General features: G+C 41.5%; 1 protein-coding gene across 1 annotated transcript; it reads right to left on the bottom strand.

The window, feature by feature from the left end:
* Nucleotides 1–347: 347 nt before the first annotated feature.
* Nucleotides 348–11,563, bottom strand: STRA8 (stimulated by retinoic acid 8). The gene is made up of 6 exons (XM_040062537.2): nt 11,417–11,563; nt 10,873–11,025; nt 7,702–7,984; nt 6,371–6,447; nt 4,576–4,687; nt 348–1,101 (listed from the first exon to the last, which is right to left on the bottom strand). The coding sequence occupies exons 2-6, from the start codon at nt 11,001–11,003 to the stop codon at nt 1,027–1,029; spliced, it is 678 nt and encodes a 225-aa protein (XP_039918471.2). The 5' UTR covers nt 11,004–11,025; nt 11,417–11,563; the 3' UTR covers nt 348–1,026.
* Nucleotides 11,564–12,098: the final 535 nt, after the last annotated feature.

Genomic DNA, 12,098 nt, shown 5'->3' with positions numbered 1-12,098 from the left:
TTCTACAGCTTCAACTGCAGGGACAGAAAGGGCTCTGTAGTGTTTATTCTTCACTTGTGCTTCAGTACTCAGCTCCACGTGTTTTTGCCTGAATGTATCATGCTTTTATGCACCAAGGCAATGCTGTGCCACAGTCCAGGCCTTTTGGACTCAGTCTAAAAGCTGGCTGCTGAAGTTGAATAGCTAGGCACACCAGCTTTAGTTTAGGTTTTAAAATAAAACTTACATCCTTTCTGTTTGTGATGGCTGGTAGCATGACCTCAACATAACCACACAGTTTGTTCAAGTCTGCAGAGAGCCTTTAATGATAACTCAGAGATATGAAGGGCTTTATTCAATTTCACAGCACTTTTAATTCCAAGACACTATCTGAGCAGCGCTATTCATCCAAGAATTAGATGTGGAGGAAGAGCACAGGGCTGATCACTTGGCTTTACACACTTCACAAAAGTAAATAATCCAAAGGGTATTACTATGTCGGCACTTTTCTCGGTGACTGGGGAGTGGGTGCTCTCCTCATAAAGAGATAGAAGAGCCTCATCCCACTCTCGGTGAGGAAATCCTTCTTTCCTTGTCAGCCCAAGGTGAAAAATTGCACCAGAAAAGTAGTCATGCCAGGAGGTGACTTCTGCAGGTTGCAGTTTGAGACGTGCATCCTGTGGGAGCATGCAGACTGCCCCTGATTTGGCCTCCCTGCTGCTCTTCCCACACCTTATGCTAGGCAAGGTCACTTAACTGTACATGCCTCAGTTTCTTTGTGAAGCAAGGCTAAACATTAAATAGCAATGGATAAAAACATTTATCAATAAATAGCTAAGACCTTTAAAACCTTTAAAAAGTATAAATTACTCAACTGATACATCAAGAAGTACTAATGAGGGAAGGAGAAGTCAATGGTAACAAACCACTTCAACACAGTGTCTCCACAGTCTGCTTAGAGAGGCAGCTCACTGAAGGAAGTGAAGCCTCCTCACGTGCCCAGTGCACCTGGGAGTGCTTGGCAAAACATTAATATCTCCACTAGATTTAGAAATCTTCATCATCGAAGGTCTCAGTGCACCGCAGCATCACAGTCTCATGATCATAGTGGAGGTCTTCTTCCTGAAAGCCCCCCCAAAGTCAAGCAGCATTTAAAAATGGAGGAATTCATTGAATTTCAAGTATACTGTAAGTTGGTCAAGAGCTGATGTACCAGCAAATGCAACATGAGCCTTCCCTTCTCTCTGAATCAGCCACCGGCACTTGAGTTCCTGAGGTCCCTGGTGAAGAATGGCTCAAATTTTCTGCCAATTTCTTTCTAAAATCGCAGGGCTCCCCCCTGTGTCTATTTACATCATCTAGACAGTTGTTACTGTCTGCGGTAGCAAGTATGTCACATAACAGGCTCTGAAGGTATGAGAGCTGAGGCCTTAACTCCTATCAGCTTCAAGCTTTGCTCCACTTTTAGCAACAGAAGGAAATGATCTTTCCTTTCACCAGTTTACAGAGAACAAGTAGCACTTGAGAAATCAAAGTCTGGAAGATAAGTGTTCGTGCCTGCAGTCCATCTAGTTCACCTTCTGCATTGATGCAAGCCTCTTCAGTGAAATACTGCTTTTAAAAATAGGTGCTGTTTAAAAATGTATAGCTTAAGGAGCACTAAATACCATTTACTTGTCAAGTGACTCATCTAAAATCCATAATTTTAAAATAAAGTGTGCCTTTGAAGACACAAAGGTTCTCAGTACTATTTAGAAAAAAAAACCCTACTGAGTTTCATTTAGGTATAACCTTTGGATCTCAGTCTAAATTAACTCTTAATTGCCTTTGCTGCTAAGCTTCTCTTATGGTGTGACCTTAAGACAACAGCCCTTGAAAAATTACAAGATTGCTTAACTAATCTCATGCTCAGAAATATTTCTCTGTCATATACTGTAGAAGCATGCTCCTGTTCTCATTTTGGGGTCCCTCCCCTTTTAAGAGCTCTCCCTTTCCTTGTCCAAATTATTTCCCCCCTCCTCTTGTGTGAGTCTTTCTGAAGCTTTTTATTTCAGTGGGGTGCATGCCCTTGGCAGCCTTGAGAGCCAGGGCAGCGGCTCAAGAGGAGCTGTGCTCAGTAGCTCTGTGACTGTGAAACAGTGAAACAGCCACAATCCAACGGCAGTAGTTGTAGTTGTACCTGGACAGTCAACCAGAAATGACAGAACATGGCAGTGGCATGAATGACCAGCAATAAAATCCATCACCTCATCAGCTCTGCAGATGAAAGGAGACCATGGGCTGCCTTTTGTATTTCAGTGGGGTGTACATCACATGCCTTACCTTGGTACTTACCTGTACTTGCTACCCACCTCTGTATCTTCTACAAGGTGTGTGCACAGTGTACTGGGACACTGCTTTATCCTTGAAATAACTTATGCCAGCACTGCCCAAACTCCTGTGCTAGCACAGCACCAGCACAGGTGCCACATCAAGGGAAGGGGAATGGTCTGCAGAGGTTCAGTCATACCCATAAGGTAAGCAGGACGGGCTCCTTTCCCTGTCAAGTCCAGGAGTCTCTGATGCTCTGAGTAGCCCAGTTTCTGGGGTAAGGTGAGTAGCCTATACTGATCTCTCTGCTGCTGCCTGAGCTGGTGTGTTTCAAGCTAGCTGGAACATCTTCTATCCCTGCTCTGCAACCACTTTCATAACTGTCTCAACCTGTTTGCTTTGAGATGGATCCGAATTTCTGCTCTCAAAACAAAAAAATACCTTGTCAGTTATATTTTCTTTTTTCTACTTTTTTGCCTCTTGGCAGCACTGCCTAGATGTACTGTTCTGCACTCTAAACCAAAACAGATTGTGACCTTCATACTATCTAGCCTGGGTGATTTCTGCTCAAACTCCCAACTAAAAGTTCCTGTGTAAAAGAAGCCTGTGCAGCTTTTTATTTCCATTTGGATCCGCACAGTACAGTCAACAGCCAATTTGCAGTACTTTGGGATTTTTGCTGCTTGTCTTCCCATCACTTGCATTCTCCAAGTCTTATTTTAAATGTGCCTCTTTAAACCTTGAAAGAGGCACTACCTCTTCCCCTACCACCTCATCTGGGAGCTGTGAGATGGACTTGGGCTCATGTATATCAAGGCAGCCCCAAGCAGAAGGACAAGAGGAGACCATGCCAGGCATGACACTCACAAAAGAAATTTAAAACCAGAAAATACCATATCTTGCCTAAAGCTTTTCTTTCTTTTCTAGGCCTGCTGAGTTCATAGTAATTTATTTAAACACAAGAAGAGCTCTGCTCTTACAGAGAACATAGCTACTCACAGACCAAAGGGCTGTGTAGATCAGTGCCTGGTCTCTGACAACAGTCAGCAGGGGAAGTTTAGAAAAAAAGTGCAAGAATTGGGCAGGGTGCTCTGTCTTACAATAAATGCTTGTACATTATAGCAAACTGTGCTGTGAGGCACTTCTGCACTGGAAATTGTATCTGGACTGTCAGATTTAGTAGTTGTCCATGGATTGATGACCCTGGAGTCTAAATGTGTTCATTTGTGCATGCAAATATTCTTAATATGTTGTTTGTTCATTTTATTTAGTGCTTTATAGTTCTTCTGGTGTTAGACACAATGAGTAATCATTCTGTGTACCAAATCCACACCATGTACGAATAAAATGGTCTTGCAGTACCCCTCAGTCTTTTTTTTTTTTTTTTTTGTAGAAAAGTCCTACTCTTAACAGTTTCTATTCAATGTCTTTTCTGTGCTTGCTGCCATTCTCTGCACCTCCTCTAGTGTTACTATCTCCAGGATGGAGGAACCAAATGGCAAGTAGCAGTCTCTTTGTGATAGATTCAGATAGTGGTGCAACACTAGTTTCTGCTTTGTTTTCTGTCACAACTACCCCTCATCACAAACCTTCTGTTTTCCTTCAAAGGAGCATCTGCTCCTTTGAACCAATCTCCCTTTCAGTTCTTCACCCACAAGCAATCTCCGAGCCACCTCCATGGCAGAGAGACAAGAAAGGGAGGAAGAACAATGCAAACACAAAGACTTCTGGCTCAGCAAACCTGCAACAGTAGGCTGAACCTAAGGGGAAGCTCATGAACTTTTCATCAGCTCTTTCAAGAACATGAATATCCTGCTAGATTCTAGGGCCTGCCAGTGGAGGGCTCAGGGCAGGGAACCTGGCACCCAGTGAGCTTAGAATGAAGCAGCTGGGGGTTGATGGAGAACTGGAAAGTGAGCTTTACCTGCTCAGAAGAGTTCACTCAAGCTTTTCTACAAGGAACTTTCATGCAAATATTATTATTATTACTACTATTATTATTATCACCATTATTATTATTAATCAATATTATTAATTATATTAATTAATATTATTAATAATATTCAAAGCAGTGTTCACTCACACTTAACATCTTACAAAGGCAATCCTACTGGCCTTTTGGAATGGCACATCTAAAATGATGAACCTCAAGTTCTTATTTGTAATCATTCTGGAAAATATGATCAGAAGCATTGAATACAAAAATCCCTTTCTGACATTGCTCCTGAAACACATTGCACTGAAATACACTGCTCCTTCTGTAAGGAATCCTTTGGCAAGGCTTACCTGGCAAAACTGCGTATTAGTGAAGAAGAGGTGTTTTAGGAAGTCAGTGACCTGCAGATAGAGTCTCTGGTGATCCTCTGGATTTTCAGAACTGCAGCTTGCAAATGCTGAACTGAAAATGGAATCAGATACTGTATTTAATTTTCTGTTCTGTTCTCCTTACTTCCTCTCCTCCATATTTTACTTATAAATTAAAAAAAAAAAAAAAAAAAAATTGTTTTCAAGATGGTTCTGATATTAAAGACAATATCCAAGCAAGACAGGGAGGAGTTGTGATGGATGTATTGATAAGATACTGTTTGCCAAATGCAAGGCAGGTATGTAAGAACAGAGAAGAGAATACAAGAAACTGGTGTCACAACAAGGAGATCTGCTGATACATTACAGCATAATAACACTGTTTTGGGGAAAAGTAAATATCCATTAAAACAGACAGCAACAATGGCTATTTGGGAGTGTATTTGGTAAGGTTGTTCAGAGAAACAGATTTGACTTCTGTAAAGTTTTGGAGTGAATGCAGTAAACTGTGGTCATGAAATGATGTGTTAGTTATAACTGGCAGATTTGTTCTCAGGTAACTGTGGCACAAAGCTATGCTTTTCATTCTGGACCTCACTTCTGTATTCTTCCTAGGATTTAAAAAAGTTCTGCCATCACAACTCTGTCCAGAATTACAAGGTGCAGAGCAACAGGCAAGAAAGAGAAAACAATAAATGTTGACTATTGAAATACCAAATTGATTTGGGACCTTAAACAGACTTGAAATATTATAGTAATACTTCGCAGTGTTAAGGAATACCTAATCTTATTTTAAAAGCAAATGGAAATTGTGACCTAAGAAATGTTATTTGTTTAATAAGTATTTGTTAAGCTTTTTCGTCCATTCAAATATATTCTGATCATCAGCCAAAACAACCTTATTTTATTTTCTTCTGGAAGTACAACTTGGAATGGTGGTGAAAGGAAGAGATTCTCATTAAAGATCACTCTAAATGTTGAAAAATAAGTAGAAAATGGGATTAAAAACCCACAGACTAAAAACACTAGTTGAAAAGAGAAACAATCCTGACAAAGACTAAGTAGAAAGGATACATAAAAGATTAATCATAATGTGATTTTCGTCTTGAGGAAAACAACACCTTTCTTTGGTCTACTGGGAAAAATCAAAGGCAGTGACAGATTTGTATCTGACATGTTCTCTCCTAGGTAACTCATCTGAACTGAAGGGAAAGAGATGTTATTATTTAAAGGGTCCTGTGTTTCTTTGGTGTTACTGTTCAGGTCAACCACACTTTAACCTGATCACCTCCATGTGACTGCATTAGGGTAAGACAAGGGAGCAAATGTTGAAAAATTATCATTTTTAGCTCATTAAATGAGAGTATGGTTTATGATTAACTGATTAATCAGGGAATGCCTCTTGGTCCTCAAAGGCCTGGTAAGTGACAGAGAGAAAAAAAACCCCAAACCACAAAACATTACGAGTATTGTAAATTGAAAAGATAGAAGATTGTGCAGAGTGGCAAAGAAAATCAGAAGGACCCCTGTAATCCTGAAGTGATGGGCTGCTCTTAATAAGTGATTCTTACTGATCCTGCTATAAATGACCAGTAGTAATTTTACTTTTCCCCCTTAAAGGAAGTATTATTGGGAGCATAGTTGCTGGAGGCTGCTATTCTGACCATTTATTAAAAAAGAGAGCCGTTGTCTTACTCCACAGCGCACATGCCTTGGAGTACTAACAGTGGGCTATTAACGTACCATGTCTACCAAAAGGGGGGAGTTTGTCATTTACCTCTGGCTGGACGTTCCCTGAGCCTTGCTTCTGTCAAGGAAACCAGCAGCAACATCAAATGCATCTTCAAACATTACCTAGCAGAGAAACCACTTCAGATGTCAGCATATCCAGCCACCTAAAAGTTTTACCTAGGGCATAATTTTTAATAATGACGTCTTTAAAAGCATGACATTCTTTCTTTACATTTAACAGCTAGGTATGGTAACAGCTAGAGTAAACCAAGAGATTTTGTAGAGACAGGAATAATGTGGAAAAACTGTATTTCATGGCTAGGAACTCAAGGTCAGTCCACTCCCTTAAGCCTGTGCTTCAACCTGTAGGACTTACACTTCACATTACATCTCCCAAAAAATCAGTAAAAACCATGAATTGTATCAGTGCTTTAGAGACTTGACGGTGGAATGCTGCTTATGGCTGGAGATCTCAGCTGTATCAGCCAGTCTCTCCAAAGCTCCTTCACAAAGGAGTTTGGATGTTCCTTGTGCCAGACCACTAAACTCATTAGTTCACTCTGCCATAATGCAGCTCACACACTTTCTGTGCCAGAAATACCATACAGGGAACATTCCCATGACATTTCCTAAAGCGACGAGCAATATGAGTTGTGTCCTGTGACTCAAAAAAGAACTTGCCAATGCAATTTACTTCTGTGCTAAAGGTAAACATCTGTCCCTTCCTTGCAGCTAATGAAATTACACATATCTCTTTGAGCAGCTAGTTACTTCAGCAATCAGTGCTCCAGGAACCATTTATAGAACTGGCTGCTATTTAATCAATCTCTTATTAATAAATGCCCTGGTCTACTCAGTCACTGACTTAGCTCTGCAGAGGTGCAGGGTACAGGCAGTCATTGGTCCTGTACCACTGGGACTGGTCTAAAAATACTTTCTCTTTGCTACCAAGTGCTTTGATTAAAAAAAACCCACCCAACCCAAAATACAGCACTCTTTGGCAAACTAGGATCCTTCCGGATTTAGATCATCTGCGCTCTTTGGAGTGTCTTCAGAGCACAATAATTCCTGTTCTTGCTCCCTGTCCCTGGAGCAAGGTAGGAGCAGATTTGACAGCACAGAAACTCCACAAGTCAGTGGAGACTAGCAGGATTACTAGCACTGCACCACTGTAGCTTGCTCGGTATCTTACCAAGGGAAAATTTGGTACAGACATTTACTCAAAGACTGCTTATTGTCTCCACTTAACGCATTCAAGTGATCTTGAGAAAGCTTAGTTACAGCTACTGTATGTTTGCAATTAAAAGCTGCAAAGCCAATTAGCATCTGAAGGCTTGGAGTTTCAGAGGCAGACTATGAATGTTGCTGAGCACTTACTTCCTCTGGTGTGGAGACTGAGGAACCACTGGCTTCCTCACTGTTACCTCCGCTGTCCCTCACACTACCTTCAGTGCAAGCAGGCTCTGGGCAAGCAGCCTTGGGATCCATGAGGAAATCTCTCTGGCTACAGTACTGCAAGATGCTGTCCCTGCTCTCTTCAGAAAGCTCTTGCCAGAGATGGGAAATAGCTGTTGAGACCTCAGGAAGAGGCACCTCTCCAGTGCAAACAATTCCATGCTCTATCAGCAGGTCCACTGTGTGATTATAAAAATACAAGTATCTGGAAGGAAAGGAAAGGGAGTATCTCTTAAGAGCAGGCTATAAGGCAGCCATCTACTGAAAATTAGCAGGACACTGAGGAGCAGCTCTGATCCATAACCACTGACTCTGCCTCCAAGACTTCATACAATTAATGAATGCCCAACACTGACGATTTCACCTGCAAAAAGCAGGCTCCAGCTTCAGTCTCAGCAGGACTGCCTCACAACAGAAGCTCTAGGCACTGCAGTTTGTACGAGTTACATGGGCAAACCTCCTTCTGGAATTTAATAAACTTTCAGTTACTTGCCTTTGTACCCTGAACTTGCACTGCAAGTCACTTTTTATACATTTACAGGCATCACATTACACTTTAAAGCCCTGGCTGAAGTCATATCCTGATGCATTAGGTACTGCACATGTAGACAGAAAGACACTGCCTCAGGTCTGGATGCTCTGACTGAAGCATGGGAGCTCCATTTCCTCCATTTTACATCTAAGGAAACATATCCCTAAGATACTGTGCAGTCTGTAGTGAAACTGGTGGTGGAACATAGGGGTCACACTTTCAACCCAGTGACTAAATCTCAGAATAAGCCTGCTTCTTCTGTTAGCACTGTGTGGCAGAGTGAACCAAGGATAATAATGTCTACTTCAGAAAGCAGCACTGAAGGTTATTTTACAGTAATTAAATGCTTAGAGAGTCTCAGATGAAAATGAAAAGACCAAAGGAGTATAAACCCAGAGTTCTATAAACAGCATTAATTGTAACTATGTTTGGGCTCAAAATGATTCCTTGGAAGATGTCCCAAATGAGCACATTTCCTAATTAACGGAACAATATTGCATGAGAAAGTAACTCAAAAGAGGTAATTCTATTCTTTTTTATTTGTAAATATTTGTTCCAGCCAACCAATATTGAAAATATAATTTTGTAGGCAAGCATAAGCCTATTTAAACCCCAGTTTTCACACTCTGGAGTATTTTCCACCACTGCTGGAGACAAAATACCAGAAGGGGAATAAGCATTCTCATGTAAGGTATTGCACTCTCTGAGGTTTCTGGATATCCAGCTCCAAAGGATCTGGAATTTCTCAAGCAGAAGAACATGAACCACCATTAGACTGCTCTGCTAAAGAAATGAGGCTTGAAGCATGTCTCAACTGTTTCCTTCCCAGCTGGAAGGAGACAACCACATTTTGCACTGGACAGAGTACTCTCAAGTCCTATCAATTTATCTCCTGCTACTGAACATGGGGGAAAAACCCCAGTCAGTTGGAGCTCAAAGCATTTCTTATGCTTCCCAAATAATGTGATTAAATGATCACCAAAAGGCTGTTGCTTTCTTTGCTGATGAGTCCTTGTCGTTTTATGCCTGTTATAAAAGGTAATTTTTTGTCAAGAATTAACTATAAACCAAATGCAAGCTGCCATAGGACTACAGGGTAAGTGCCAGAGTCTACACAGTACAGGCCCTGGTCTACCTCGTCAATAAAGAACATGAAAGTCATGTGTTTGTGGTTCTGCCGTGCAGTCTTTGATGAAGCAGATTTTTTTGATCCTGAAAATATTGATTCAGCACATTTTAAGGTCTTCTAAATGACACCTTAACAACAGCCACCTCCAGTTCTAACAGGAGCAAAAGCAGGAGCAGGCGTGGGAAGCTGCTGCCATCTGCTGGTCCAGCTGCAGTCTCCTTTTGAGGAAAAACTCTGATCGAAGAGGTTTTTAGAAATACACAGCAATTTAAAGCAAAAGAGAAGAAGGAACTGCAGAAGTTTTTGGTTACGGTGGTGATGCCATGGAAGAGGATGTCAGCTGCAGCTCTGGATTCTCGTGCACTGCATGCTGTTAACTGTGGAATGGTTAGGTGAAACTGACTGCTTGATGGTACAGGATAGATTACACATGCATCTATTTCTCATATCTTGGCAATCAAATGATCGTTTATCCTGTTGGAAATGCAGGATAAAACCTCTAAGTTCCTCCTAGTGTTGTCTTTCAGGAAGGGGAAGAACATGGAGTACAATATTCAGTTTTAAGGTGTCAGTAACTTTGGAAAAAAACCAGTAATTTTAGCATTATGACTTCCAAATAAAATACATGAACAACTGACATGAGAACAGTGGTCTTTGACTTTTAGGTTCTGCATCAGGCATTTAGGAGCTTAAAGGGTTTACAGACTCACATCCACTAGATCTAAGTGTAAAACAGAAGTGTTTAGGTTCCCCCCCTCCCCAGTGTTGCAGACAATTTTGCACTGTTGCAGAATGCCTTCTGGTATCCTCCAGACAACCACTATTTGGCCAGAGGCTGAGGACTACAAGATCTTCCCTGGTCAAATCCAGCCTTACCCTATTCTGATTCCATTTAAAAAGTACTGCAATCTGGCAGGAGCTAAGATTCTGTTTCTGGAAGGGGCAACCGTGTTCAAGCTCCTCATAACAATGCCGTTGGAAGAAGGATGAGCATCTTGCTGAGGAAAAAAAAATGTGCCTTCCTCTGGTTCCTGCACCTCTCTGGAATACATACAGCTAGACTCTTGGCAAATTCACCAGGTACAGCAATTCTTATCTTCCTAAAATCTAGCTCTGTGGCAGGGATACAGTGGTAAAGTATGGCAACACAAGGACTGACACACTTGAAAGAAATCTTCTTAAGGGGTGAAAAAATCCTCAGGGATTTACCAAGGCCTGAAAAGCTGCAACTCATGTTGTAGTCCATTCATATGCAAGTTACAGGGACTTAGGATATGATCAGCTTCATCACCAGCAGGGCAAAAGTTGCTGGCACAAGGCTTCTGTGAGGCAGATGCAGGCTCCAGCAGGGCTGCATAAACAGCAGTGCCTGGATGCACAGTGATAATGCAAACAAGTTAAAAAACCCGAAGGCAATGTGGGGTGCACCTACCGTTCAAATTCCACTAGATCTGGGGATAAAGTGTCTGAAAACTGGATCAATTCTGGGTTCCCATATTCTTCCAGTGTTTGTTTTTCACATTCTTGAAGCAAATACCAGATGGCAGAGTCACATTCACTCATATCTTCTGAGGCTGATGTAGAGCTGGAAAGAATACAGGGGGAAAAAAAGTCACATGAACAACTTCTCAATTGGATTAATAATGCCCTTGTCATGGTCACTCCAGAGCCTAGGGCCACTCTTCCCAAGCCAGGTTTTCCTTCTTCCTTTGTTTTTGAGGCAATGAGAAATCCTTGCCAGGGATCAGCTACACAGAAGGGTAAAAAATACAAGCACTGACTGGAAATGAGACCAACAACATGCTTAGAATGTTTGTGCGTTCCATGGGATTACAGTGGTCCAGGTGAAACCTCTTTGTTCTTTCCTTGTGATGAAAACCTCTGCTTGGAAATACAGTAGCAATGAGATCAGAGATCCTGGGATGGAATCAGGTGCAAAATGTCATAATCTTTTCTTGACTGGTATAAGCCCTTACCTGTGACTGCCAAATTGCCTCCTGACATATTCCTCTCTGACTTCCTCCAAGCTGGATGGGCTCCCATCCTCCAGACTGCAGCTTGCTGTTTTCAGCAGAAAGGTTACTGTCACATCAGTGGCACTTCTGGCTTCTCTCTCACCCTCAGTCCCAACCAACCAGAATACTGTCAACAACTGGTTCTTCACAAGCCAGAGCTTTTCATTAGGCAAAAATAATGTGAAAGAAGAAACATCTGTTTCTCCTACAACCTAACTATCACTACTGGGAGTTTATGAACACTGAGGAACTTAGAATCAATGCCTTCCTCCTAACATAGGTTTTACAGAACTGATGGTGAAAACCTGCAAATCAAACTCCAGGCATGCACTAGTCAATACAGTATTTTTAGATTACCTTATAATGAACAAATTGCATGTGAAAAACCCTGACATCCAACCTGTGATTCACAAACAGTATGGATTTTACTGTTTGTGAAGTACATACAAGTACATACAAGGGGAAGCTTGCCTCAAACTCCTCTCAACTAGCCTCACTGTTTGTCAGCCTTTCAATTTTGCTCAGTCAAACTATTATTTCTGCCTGTGACTCACTTTTATGGGTTATCCAAGGATGTGGGTTCGGATGAGGTTGTTCATTTTAAGCACTGAGACTTCTAACTGATGCAAATTATTGGAGGTGC

The sequence above is a fragment of the Hirundo rustica genome, chromosome 4, assembly GCF_015227805.2.
Source record: "Hirundo rustica isolate bHirRus1 chromosome 4, bHirRus1.pri.v3, whole genome shotgun sequence".
Lineage (NCBI taxonomy): Eukaryota > Metazoa > Chordata > Aves > Passeriformes > Hirundinidae > Hirundo > Hirundo rustica.
Note: the sequence above shows the minus strand (reverse complement) of the source record. Positions and strands in the feature narration are given on the sequence as shown.